This window comes from Trachinotus anak, unplaced genomic scaffold, assembly GCF_046630095.1.
Source record: "Trachinotus anak isolate AG129_WGS33_773 ecotype Australia unplaced genomic scaffold, CSIRO_AGI_Tana_v1 ptg000021l, whole genome shotgun sequence".
In the NCBI taxonomy this organism is placed as follows: Eukaryota; Metazoa; Chordata; class Actinopteri; order Carangiformes; family Carangidae; genus Trachinotus; species Trachinotus anak.
Window position 1 is genome coordinate 20,996,805 of NW_027273872.1, and position 11,848 is coordinate 21,008,652.

Sequence of the window (11,848 nt, forward strand, 5' to 3'; positions counted from 1 at the left end):
TAAACCCCAATCTCGCGAGAAGGGGCCCCTCGGATTAAACAGTACATTCACAATATATCACCATAATACTGTGTGACAGGCTGCTGCATTGCTTCCCAGTTACAGTCTCAATGAAAACTGCCCCGTCTGTTCGCTACATAGCCTATTTATTTTTTATTGTGGCCTATTAATGATCCCTTTGTTCGTTTTGAAAGACAGCACAATGTATCAGAAACAGCCTGTATCTATAACAGGCTTGGTTTATCGGAGCGTCTGATAGTCACTCTGCCATCTCATCAGTTTATTTTTGGTTAGCATTTGATGGATGAGCAGTCAGCAACAAGAGAAGGGTGTAGGGAAGTCTACACAGTACAAATGGTGTAGACAACTAGAGAAACATAATCAAATCAAGATCAATCAAATTTCTATCAATTTATGGTATACTATTTCCTTTGTGAGATATGGTCACATAAGGAAATGGGACGTCTGGGTTGCTGGGTTGTTTCTGCAGCTGAGGCAGGGAGATGGCAGAGGTACAGTAGCTGAAATGGGGGAGCTGGGAATTATATCCGGAACATCAGTGGCAATGCATTTATTTTCAGTTTATTTATATTTGATAGGCAACCTTCTATTTGTAGGCGATAATTGGATTTTATCTTTTATTACAGCTCGCCTGCTTTTATTCTGCACAGAGTTTGCCTTATTAGACAAGCTGAAGGTGAGGCATACTCATAAATATAGGAACTGATGACACACACACAACACACTGATGGTGTTTCTGTGTGTTTTATTTCTGCAACAAAGTATAGAGAATTTAACATTTATTTGGAGTAATAACAAGTACCCTAAGTGTCATTGCTTTCATTAATCAGCATTAATAAGATTTTCATTAGTTTGTCATGTTGAAATTGCAAATGTGTGTAATGTGATTGACAAGGACAATAGCAAACCTTCTCATAAATGAGAGTATTGATATGTTAGCCTCATATATTTGCAACACTGAACCTGACTAGTAATGTGTTCTTTTGCTCCTTTGAAATTAAAAATGCATGTCCAAGGAGTGTTGTTATTTTTGTGGTGACTTACCAATGAAATGGTATTTAAAATCATGGACATTAAAGGCATCAAAGCACAGTATCAGTATCATTTTCTGTCTCATTAACTGTCAGGTTAATTTACTACCTATGCAACTGTCAGCACCTACACTTCTAAAAAATCTCTCAATGTGTCCAATTCATTATCTATCCTTCTCCTGCCCTCAGAGACAGTCTGTCTCACATGGACTCAAATTCATCAATGCGTTGTTTGGTGTTGCCTTGACGAATCTGACGTAGGGTCTTGTATTTGTCCCGGCCTGCCTTCACATTCTCAGCGTGGATCAGGTCATTGGGGGTCTTTTTGCTCTCATCTACAGCTCCAGCAAGCTCAGTGCTCAGGAACTAAAAGAGAATGCAAACACACAGTGAATAAAATCCTCTTACCTGAGACTCTTTAGGAGACTATTCAGAAGCCTTCCCTGTCACTTCGCTACTCATTCCAGTCCCCATTTGAAAACACTCTATTGTCCATGTTATTAAGTCCATTTTTGTGTTGAGTCCTCTATGCAACATCATATCTTGTTTTGGCTGTGAGATAGAGACCAATTTTATCTCAGCTCTAATAGGCCCTGGTCTGCAAGAGATTTGCAACTTGAATTAAACCAGAAAAATGATAAAGTACCTGCACCAATGTTTAATTATTCAGTGCACTGAGTTCTTTGTGACCTGCAATTTTTGGCAGCAATTAAGCTGCCAACTTTATAGCAGAGTCAAAACCTCTAAATGACTGTGTCAGCAGACGATGCAGTTAATGTACCAAAACACTTTAAAATCCTTGAACACAACAGCAACAACAACATGGTTTTCAAACCTCAAACTGTATGAGGAGTGACAAGTGAGTGGCAGCCACCACAGCTGAGTGTCACTCAAACATTCCCGCCATACCTCTTATTAAGTCTAGTATCTTCTAAATAATACAGTTACATTAAAAGTGACAATCAAAACACAGTTTGTAGCCAGTAATTGAGAGCCTGAAATTCTACGGAAACAGAGTCTATGGTCACACTAGCTGCTCTGTTAGGCTGAACTTCGGCACAATGCTGATTTGAACTTGAAATTTGATCTGATCATGGTACTAGATTAATAGAAATCTCAGGGGATCACCAAAGTCATTAGAATTTAACTGTTGATACCCTGAATATCTGTGGCAAAATTTCACAGCAATCTTTCTAACAGTTGTCAAGATATTTCACTATGAACCACAGATGTCAACATCATTGGCATGGTAAAATTGAGAGGATCCCCAAAGTCAGTCAGTTTCATCCTGTGGGGACCATGAATGTCTATACAAAGCTTCATGGTGATCCATCTTATAGTCCGTGAGATAGTTCATCCTGGAGTTGAGGATTAGCTGACAGATGCCCCCCCCCTAAAGCCACACCACAGGTGAGCTAAATGCTAAAATGCTCACAGTGACAATACTTACAGGCTGATATTATGTACGTACCATGATCTCCCTACAGAAATGTAACATATGTACATATATTGAATTTCCATATATGAAATATATGTATGAATAAAATACAAACACGTATGTAAAAATAATTTATGAAACCTATTAGAAATTGTGACAATTTCATATATTGACATATCTGTCTAGCCCATACAAATATCTATGTTTATGTATATATGCTTATATTGTGGACACAATTATATCCATCCCACAGCCTGTTGAAATATGTTGATGATATATATATTAGTGTCCAAAAGTCTGAGACCACTTTCCCAGCATGGGAAGATAGACATGTTTAAAGTTAGTGAGAAATTAATAAGAAAAATGTATATAAGCAGAAATTTTATATGTATTTTGTTTTTATAAACTTGAACATATAAATTAAATATATATCGTTAACATATATAGTCACAACATCTTATACCATATCAAAATTCATCATTTAGATATTTTTAATATATGCTCACATGCAAATTTTACTATGGGTATTTCATACATGTTATAAACTTATATCTTTATATATGTATATATGTGATAATAATATTACATATCATTATCACCCATATACATATATGATGTTACTTGGCAACGTCACTCTTGATATGGGGACATATATGTCATATATTACATTTCTGTGTGGGTCATCATCTTGGCATGAGAAAAATATATTGACTTCATATTTCAAGAGACATGACTGTTGTTTATTTTAATTCAATTTTGTCTTGTTGGAACTAGGGTAAGTGCCAATAGGCACATTTGCGTCTGCCTCAGCTTTCAGCTGGGGTGCTTCCTAATCCAAAGAACACATTATTCACTGAACCTTTAAATTTAAATATTGAAGGCATTTGGTGATTTGTTTGTCTGCACTCTTAAAAGTTCCAGGGCGCTTCCAGCTTAACATGACCTCTGACCTAAAGGGAGTAAGAGAACAGCAAATCAATACAATAAGACCTTTCTCTATATTCACTTAACCTTACCTTGAGGTTTTTCTGCAGTCTCTGGTTCTTCTGGGCCTCTGTTACTCTTTCTTCCTCGCTGCGATCTCGGACCATGCCTGGAGAAGTCAGCTCAGCGCTCGCCTCAGCGCTACTCTCATCTGTCTCATCATGCTCATGTGTGAGGGGATGGACTGAATCCTGAATGTGGACACCCATGAGTTTAGTCTTCAGCTCATCTTTGGTTCTCTCCAAATCAGCTTCCACCATCGTCGCCTGTCAACACACATGAATTGCAGTGAAGCTCTGTGGTTGGGTATCAAAGTATAACTAGATTCATTTAGAATATGATATGCACAATTTGAAACTTAGGGCACCTGTCCTAACAAAATTATTTGAATGCCTGCATTGAGATACATTTTGCAACTTTTTGAGACTAAACTTGAATTAGCTGAACGTCTGTAAGGTTTTTACCTGCCACAATTTTAGTGCTATTTAAGGAAAATCTCTCCCCTATGTAATTATCAAAATTGTTGTCCTCTGTGAATCAAGTGACTTCTCAGCATTGAATGCAACAGTCACCTACGCTCAGCAGATAATAGAAATAACACCGTAGTATGCCCGGGCCAAATAATCCCACGCGTGTGTGTTTAGCTCTAATAATGGAATATCACACGAAAAAGAAAGTCGTCCAATAACAGAAATGAGTTATTTCATTACAATTCCACCAAATTGTAGAAACTCATAGTTCTCCATACCATAAATATTAGTGATTTTTTACATCAAGATCCATATATTGTTTCCTGAGAAAAATGCCCCATTTCGCAATGTTAAGCAAAGTGATAAAAAAATGCCCCATCCCTCCACCAAGTTTGGTGCAAATGAGTTCAGTACTTTTTGTGTAATCCGTCTGATAAACAAACAATCAAACAAACTAACAAACAAATAAACCAACCGACACGGGTGAAAACACAACATCCTTGCCGGAGGTAACAATGTTAAGACTACATGCAAGTCAAGTATAGCACTGCTTATTTGTATGAAAAGTTTTGTATACACTTTGGGTAAATCTTTTGCATAAAATTTGAACATTTAATTGTATGTTCTTGTCTTCACAGGCGTTTGTGAAATGCAACAATCCGGGGACACCCTCAAAATTCATACAATCACAGTTTGAATCTCTAGTGATATACCTGCGTTCGATGCCTTGCTTCTATTTTACCTGGGTTTAACACTTAGTGGTGTCAGACAAGCCTTTCAGCTCATGTTTGATTCATCCTTCACCTCTCTCATGGTTCTTTGCTTAATTCTCACCCTTTTCTGCCATCTCTTTGCCTCCTCGTCCTTTTTCTTCTTGGCATCTTCTAGCTGGGAGATCTTAGAGGTAAGCTCTGCCAGCTCAGTGGCCTGTACACACATGCACACAAATGGGAAGAGAGTCAAGAGTGCTCCTGATACAAGGTCATTGTGCTCTGTCTGTGTGTGTCTCTAAGAGAATATGTGTGTGTGTGTGTGTGTGTGTGTGCGCGTGTGTGTGTGTGTCTGTGTCTGCATGTATATGTTCATATGCAGCATCATGGCTCAGGTTAATCTCTCTCTCTCTATCTGTTCAAGCTGAGTAGGTGAATCAAATTTTCTGGTAAACGGAAAATATACTATTAAGCAGAATAATTGAAAGTATAATTTAATGACCAACGTTAACATATTCAAATGAAAATGTGTTGTGCATAAGTACCAAGCTTTCCTGGCTCTTGATCTGGGTTTCAGATTGGTGGAGCAGGGCTGCTTTAGCTTCCACTGCAGCCCTGCGATCCTTGTCCAGGCGCTCCGCTTCCTCCTGAGCAATTGTCCTCTCCTTCTCCAGCTCAAGAGCCCTCCGAGTCTGCTCCTCCAGCTCTGGAATACACATGCACATGTGCGCACAAACATCCAACACACATATACAGGCATGCCCACATAGTATATTTCAATATAGTAAGCCATTCATTTAATATTTAACAGCAAAAATAAAACTCCAGTTGAGAAACATTTGTATTCAGAAAGTTGTCAGACCATCTTGAGCTCTCTTTGTCTGCTCTTCAATCTGTCTCAATCTCTCCATCAGCTCCATGGTCTCACGGGCAATCTTCTCCGTTTCCTTCTCAGCATTTTCTCGCTTTTTTTTCTCGCTCTCAAGCAGAGCCCTGACAGGAGAATTGTGCATAAATACACATCTGAAAAAACTACATCTCCTGTTCCTTCTCAAAGCAGAGAGAACACACTGTAAAGTGTTTATAAAAAAAAAAGCCTTCATTACTTCCTTCTTCTTTACCTTTCCATCTGCCTCTTGTTCTTCTCCTCTCTGGCCTGGGCTTTCATCTGCTGTACCTCAATGGTGTCAGGTTTACGTCTGCGCATGTACAGGTCATGATTCCCCATACACAATGCCAGGATACGTTTGTTGATGCGAAGACGAGGTACATAGAAAACAAAGTCCTGTAACAGAAAAATCACCAAGGGGTTTATTTATGACTCATAATTAACCTCCCATCTGTTTTACATTTACGCATAGGCTTAAATAACCTGAAGGGATTGTTCAGTTTTGGGGGGAATTTATTTATATTTTTTTCTAAACTTTTGGATGCTTTCCTTAAGTCTGTGTATGCATACAGAAGGCAAGTTGAACTGAGAGGCTAAACTCATGTTTGCGAATCACATACCAGCTGCTCTCATTACACTGCTCGCTGTAATTTATGCATTTGCAAAATTTTTCCAGTAACAAGGATGTAGGGTCCTTTCACACCTCCTGTTTACAGCTTCAGTAAATAAATATGAATAGGCAGGAATATCTTTGACAAAGTATTAATAGGATTTTGTATGCAGTTGAAAAAATGTTTAGCTAAATATTGCTAATGCTAGGATAATTAGTATTAAGCATTTATCCCCAAGCATTTGGGAAGGAGTAGCTATTTAATCCCATGCACAAACATCTATGCATTGAGTTCAGGCAACATAATCTCACAATCCACATACCATCAAACTACACAGAGAGGCATCCAGTTTGTATGACCTTTGGTACAAAAAGCCAATTTCCCACAGAATGAACTACTTTAAAATGATATACTTCATAGCAACTGTAGCTGCTGCAGATCACCGTTAAGGATCACTAATAACTATGTAATGGAATACCGGGGCCTTCTTGTCGATTGGCTTGATGAGGAACTTCTTGTCATTGAAGGAAATGTTTCTGATCTCACTCCAGGGGAAGCCAATCTTTGGGGTCATCCTGTAAAATATTGGTATGGTTTACAGCATAGTTAATAGACGTTAGCATGTTCTCTACACACAGTTAAAACGTGGTTATGGTACGAAGGTGGTATATTTGAGTGGTCTTCTGAATTAAATAATAACATCAGCATTTTAATAAACTGACCATAAACATGCATACACACTGATTTATCAAATTTATCACTATCTTTGTTTGGTAATGTTAGCATGCTAAAGGTTTCTTCTTTGCACTGAATACAAAGCAAAGCTTTCAGCCACAGTGATAGAGCAGGTATCAGGTTAACTTTATTACTCAAATCAGTGTTTTTACATGTCTTACACCATGTCTGAAGAGGATCTTAAAGGGAATGTCTATGCAAGCTTTTTCACTCTGAACCAAAAATGCGGAGGAAACATTGAGGTGTCACCAAATTCATTAGGACTCATCATCTGGGAATAATAAATGCCTGTACCAAATTTTTACTGGATGTGGATATATGTCACTGGGTAATTAAAAACTTTGACCTACCGGGGGCACTACAGGAAAAACTCAAGGGAACACCAATAGGTCATCCTCTTGGGACCATGTATCTGATATCTGTACTGCATTCCTTGGAAATCCATCAAATAATTGTAGAAACACTTCACATAAAAACAAAAATGTCAAACTTATTGTGATACCAGATGAAAAGTCACTAAAGTCAGTACAGGATTTATCCTCTGGGGACCATGAAGGTCAGCACATCATTTCCTGCCAACCGTTATTGTAGTGGTTGAGATATTTCAGTCTGGACCAAAGTGGTGGACCAACCAACCAAGAAACCGACCAACTATCATCATCATTTCTGGAGCCATGCTATTAGCATGCCTAAGAAATGACATACACGAGTACACAACAGCAACAATAATGATGTATTGATTCACAACAGGTTTGTCAGAGATCCACATTTTTTAAACCTACCTGTCCTTTTTGTCGTAGATATTGAGACCCAGGGCGTCCACTCCCAACCACAACTCTGATCCTTTCTTGTTCTTGATGCTGAAGTAGTTGACCCCATACATCTCTAAATCCTGGGCTATCTTCAGGTACTCCACCATGGCGTCTTCTCTGTGGTGTTCAATAATTAATGAGCTACAGAACACCTGCTTGCATCAAATGCATTCATGACTTTTTCTCAGTAAGGCTGCAGTACCTCAGCATTCCCTTGTGCTCTTGATGCCACACCTGGATTCTTTCCTCCCACTGATTCTTATTCAGCTTGTGCTGCTCCAAAACCCTGGTTTTATCAGTAAAGAGGACATATCGGTTAGCATTCAGACAACTGAAACTGGAATTAAGGCGACCTTTGGTTAACACTAATATGCACAGGACTCACTACCTCTGTGGCAGCAGCTTCTCTCTTGTCAAGTATCCTGGTACGTGATAGTCTTTCCTGTAGTCTCCATGTTTCACCTGAACCGCATATGAGGCCAAGAGCACTGCAGTCTCAGGTGGACAGTATATGTCATCATTCAGGATGCTCTCTTTAACCTACAGTAAAACACAGAAAGATCTGTTAGATGTAAATCCCTTATGTTTTATGATGTTGATTTATGTAAGTGTATCATACATAATCATATTGGAGTTAGAAAAAGCCTATATGTTCTAGCTGTGGTGGATTGTAACTAAGTACATTTATTCAAGTAATATACCTAAGTACAGTTTTGATGTAGTTGTACTTTATTTCAGTATCTCCATGCTATGCTACTTTGTGTTACATACTCAACTCCATATTTCAAGGGAAAAAATACTTTCTTCTCCACTATATTTATTTGACACCTTAAGTTGCGAGATTTTACACAATGGATAATATAACAGCCTTTTAAAATAAAACACATTGTTAAAGATTAAACCAGTGGTTCCAAACCTTTCTGGCTTCTGGCGTGTTACAAAAATTAGTTTGTAGTCAGGGTCAGATTTCAGATGTCTATGAGTTGTTAACACCTCCACCAAATAGTGATTTTTCCCTCTGAACTTCTTACATGGTTTCATTTCAATAAATGTTCAAATGGGCCAATATCACACCAAACATCAAAGATTAGAGAAAAAGTCTCAAGGCCAAAAACAGATTTGTTTTTCCTTCTTTCCTCTCTCATGAATCATTTCTTAACCCCTCAGATTTATCCTATGTTCCTGTATATAAAACTGTATGTATAATAGTTTAAAGTAGCTGATTACACACTGATGTTTCAGTATTAAGAATCTAATTGTGTCAAATATAAAATTTCAGAGGGATCACATCAGCACTTTTACCATAATACTTTAACTATACTTTGTTGCCAATACATTTCCTACGTTTACTTGTAATGGAGTATTTTTACATTGTTGTAATGGTACTTTTACTTAAGTAAAAGATCTGAATAGTTCTTCCACCACTGTGTTCTGGTGTTTATTTCATGCACCTGGATCCATTTTTTGTGTGCATGTACTCCCTTATGGAAAACCCACAAGGGTTAACAGGATCTCTGTGACTCATCGTGGAACCCTCACTGGTCGTTAAGATTGGTTTAAGCATTTTGTTTTGATTGAGATAACTTATTTAACAGTGGATCCTAAGGGTACCACACTTGCATCACACAGCACTATTTACACTGTGCACTTTGTACAAACTTTGTAAATAATTTCTTGTTGTTAAGAGAACTTTACATCTCTTTCTGCAATATATGTAAATTCAAGAATGTGGATTGTTTGCAGGGTGTAAAAACAAAAAAATGGTGCAATTAAATTCAGAGCGTTAGGGAGAATGATTAGGAAAGGCCATCATTAAGATCACATGTTTCAGGGGTGCAAATTTACAACATGATTCCCTTTAAAAAGATCAGAAATCTTGTATGCGCATTCATGTCCAACCTGCAGAAAGAAGAGGCGCTGCGTTGCCTCCTGGATCAGTTCATCAGCAACATCCTCAGGGTAAAACTTGGCTCTGAACTTAATCAACAAAGGGTTGTCCCTTTTCACATCTTGGGCTGTCACCTGGGGATTGCCCCCCCCCCAATGCAAAGAGATGCCAGAAAGAAAACATAGATACTAATTAGCCTCAATGGGGTGATATAGTACTATCATCAGAACAATATTATTATGCATCAGGTATGTGAAGTTATGCCATCATGGGAGGTAATGATTACACACAAACTTTCTCCTCACCCTCTTGTTCAGCTTGAGCCAGGTGGAGAAGCCTTTGCTGTCCTGATACTGGAGGCCAAAGAACCAGGTTTCCCTCAGCCCGATTGTCTTCACTATCTAAACATATCAATAAGTACATGATCATATTTTTGCCTGCCAAAGTGCCTGTTTGATTGTAATGCACAGTGTATACCTGGTCAAAAAGCTGTTTGCCAGTGGTGCTGGGCAGGATGGCAAACTCCAGCTCAGCATCCATGGTTGTAACACGAACATTTATCTGCCAGGGAAAACACACACACTGAGATACAGAAGGACAAAATCCCTGCTGTTCATTCATCTGTGCCACTGGAGAAGCATCAAGGAGCATGCAGAGCAACAACTGAGTGAAAAAGAGCACATACCAAATCTGTAACAACTCTGTTTCTTCTTTGAAACAATGCTAAATTTGTTGTTTTTCTGACAGCAAAATGACCAAAAAGAGGGTTCCTTACATTCTTCTGTTCAACCAGGAGCATCCAATCGCAAGAGGTTGGTGGGGACTACAATCAAAAAATGAAGCCCACAGTATATTTTAGACTTAACTGAGAACATGGGGTTCATTCCATGATGCATAAGTATTAACGACAGGGTGGAATCAGTGATACCCATTTAACGTTAATCTTGCATAATAGTATCTAACCATATACAGTACATAATTACATTTTTGGTATGGACCAACTTGTAAAATAGAAAAAAAGCAGCATAGATGGCAAATTGTTTGCTCCACTCCTCATAACCTTTTCTGAGATTCAATGAGCAAAACAGCCTTCCATCAGTTCCTATAATAATAATAATAATAATAATAATAATAATAATAATAATAATAATAATAATAATTCTGATAATGATAATAATAGTAGTAATAATAATAATGTGCTGCATTTGTAAGCATTGCGGAACAGACTGTCGGCGACTATTTATGAGAACGAGAAGAGACAGGTCAACTTTTTGTTTTGTTTATGTAGATAATGTAACAACACTACAATAAATCCAGGAACACAAACACAACAAATTGAAAACATCTGGCAACTGCACATGATCATCAAATGTTTTTCTCAAAAACATATTTTTGGACTAATGCCTTCTTTGTAGCCCTTACATTACAGAGTAGGTTCATAGCCAAACCACAACGGATGCAAGTTAAACATTTCAAACAAACATTAAACAAAACGAAAATGAAGCTATAAACAATGAAAGACAGTTACTTACAGTTGACATTTGTATTTTTTTAATCTCTAGTCGAAACACTTCTTCAGAGAGGTACTTGTAGAAGCCTTTTCTCTGCGGAGTCATATGAAACTGCTTGCAATACCTACAAGGATTAAACTGAATGAGAATGGACCATTGTATTGTTCCCAAGTACTTCTCTCTTAGTTAATCCAATGGCAACCTGAGGCCCATGCACTTTAGACAGACGGCCTTCTTCTTCCGTGGCCACTTTTCCTCTTGCATTGATTCGATTTTGATACTACATCATTCATTGAGGACCTGGAAGTGGGCTTTGTCTCCCAAACCTATTTATAGAGGGGCACAAATCAACAGTAACTCAGCAGCACCTGGTGTTCCAGTAGCAGTGAAGGTGCCAGCACATTCTGCTAATCTAATAATCCTTCCAGCGAATGTTTTAGGAATATGTTGTTGTGGCCCACAGTGATTGTGCGGCTGGTGTGGGGCTGTGTTTGGTTGCAGGCCTATCACTGCCTGCTCATATTGTAACAAGAGTATTCAGATGTGCTTACGGGGCTTTAACCAACATTTTAGAAATACTTGGGGTCATGTGCACAAAAACCACTTACTCTATAGTCCCTTGATAAGAGCATGGTGTTTTTTCAGTGTTTCCCTCCACCTCTGCAGTCAGTGTCATTATTTACTTCATGCAATACTTAATGTAATTGTTGGAGTGAGGCTGTGTCCACCACGGTGTGACAGACAGGTG

At 38.3% G+C, this 11,848-nt stretch overlaps 1 protein-coding gene across 3 annotated transcripts; it reads right to left on the reverse strand.

Annotated features, from left to right (window-relative positions):
* Positions 1-749: 749 nt before the first annotated feature.
* On the reverse strand, positions 750-11,339 carry LOC139605789 (moesin-like). 3 transcript variants are annotated; one of them, XM_071457571.1, is made up of 15 exons: positions 11,122-11,339; positions 10,365-10,412; positions 10,067-10,150; positions 9,895-9,990; positions 9,601-9,723; positions 8,090-8,241; positions 7,904-7,987; positions 7,672-7,818; positions 6,633-6,729; positions 5,776-5,939; positions 5,517-5,647; positions 5,200-5,360; positions 4,779-4,871; positions 3,507-3,740; positions 750-1,418 (listed from the first exon to the last, which is right to left on the reverse strand). In XM_071457571.1, the coding sequence occupies exons 1-15, from the start codon at positions 11,203-11,205 to the stop codon at positions 1,254-1,256; spliced, it is 1,863 nt and encodes a 620-aa protein (XP_071313672.1). In that variant the 5' UTR covers positions 11,206-11,339; the 3' UTR covers positions 750-1,253. The 3 variants fall into 3 exon arrangements, with proteins under 3 accessions (XP_071313672.1, XP_071313673.1, XP_071313674.1); XM_071457572.1 differs by lacking the exon at positions 10,365-10,412; XM_071457573.1 differs by lacking the exons at positions 8,090-8,241; positions 9,601-9,723; positions 9,895-9,990; positions 10,365-10,412; positions 11,122-11,339 and having other exon boundaries at positions 1,114-1,418; positions 10,067-10,125.
* Between the last annotated feature and the right edge of the window lie 509 nt (positions 11,340-11,848).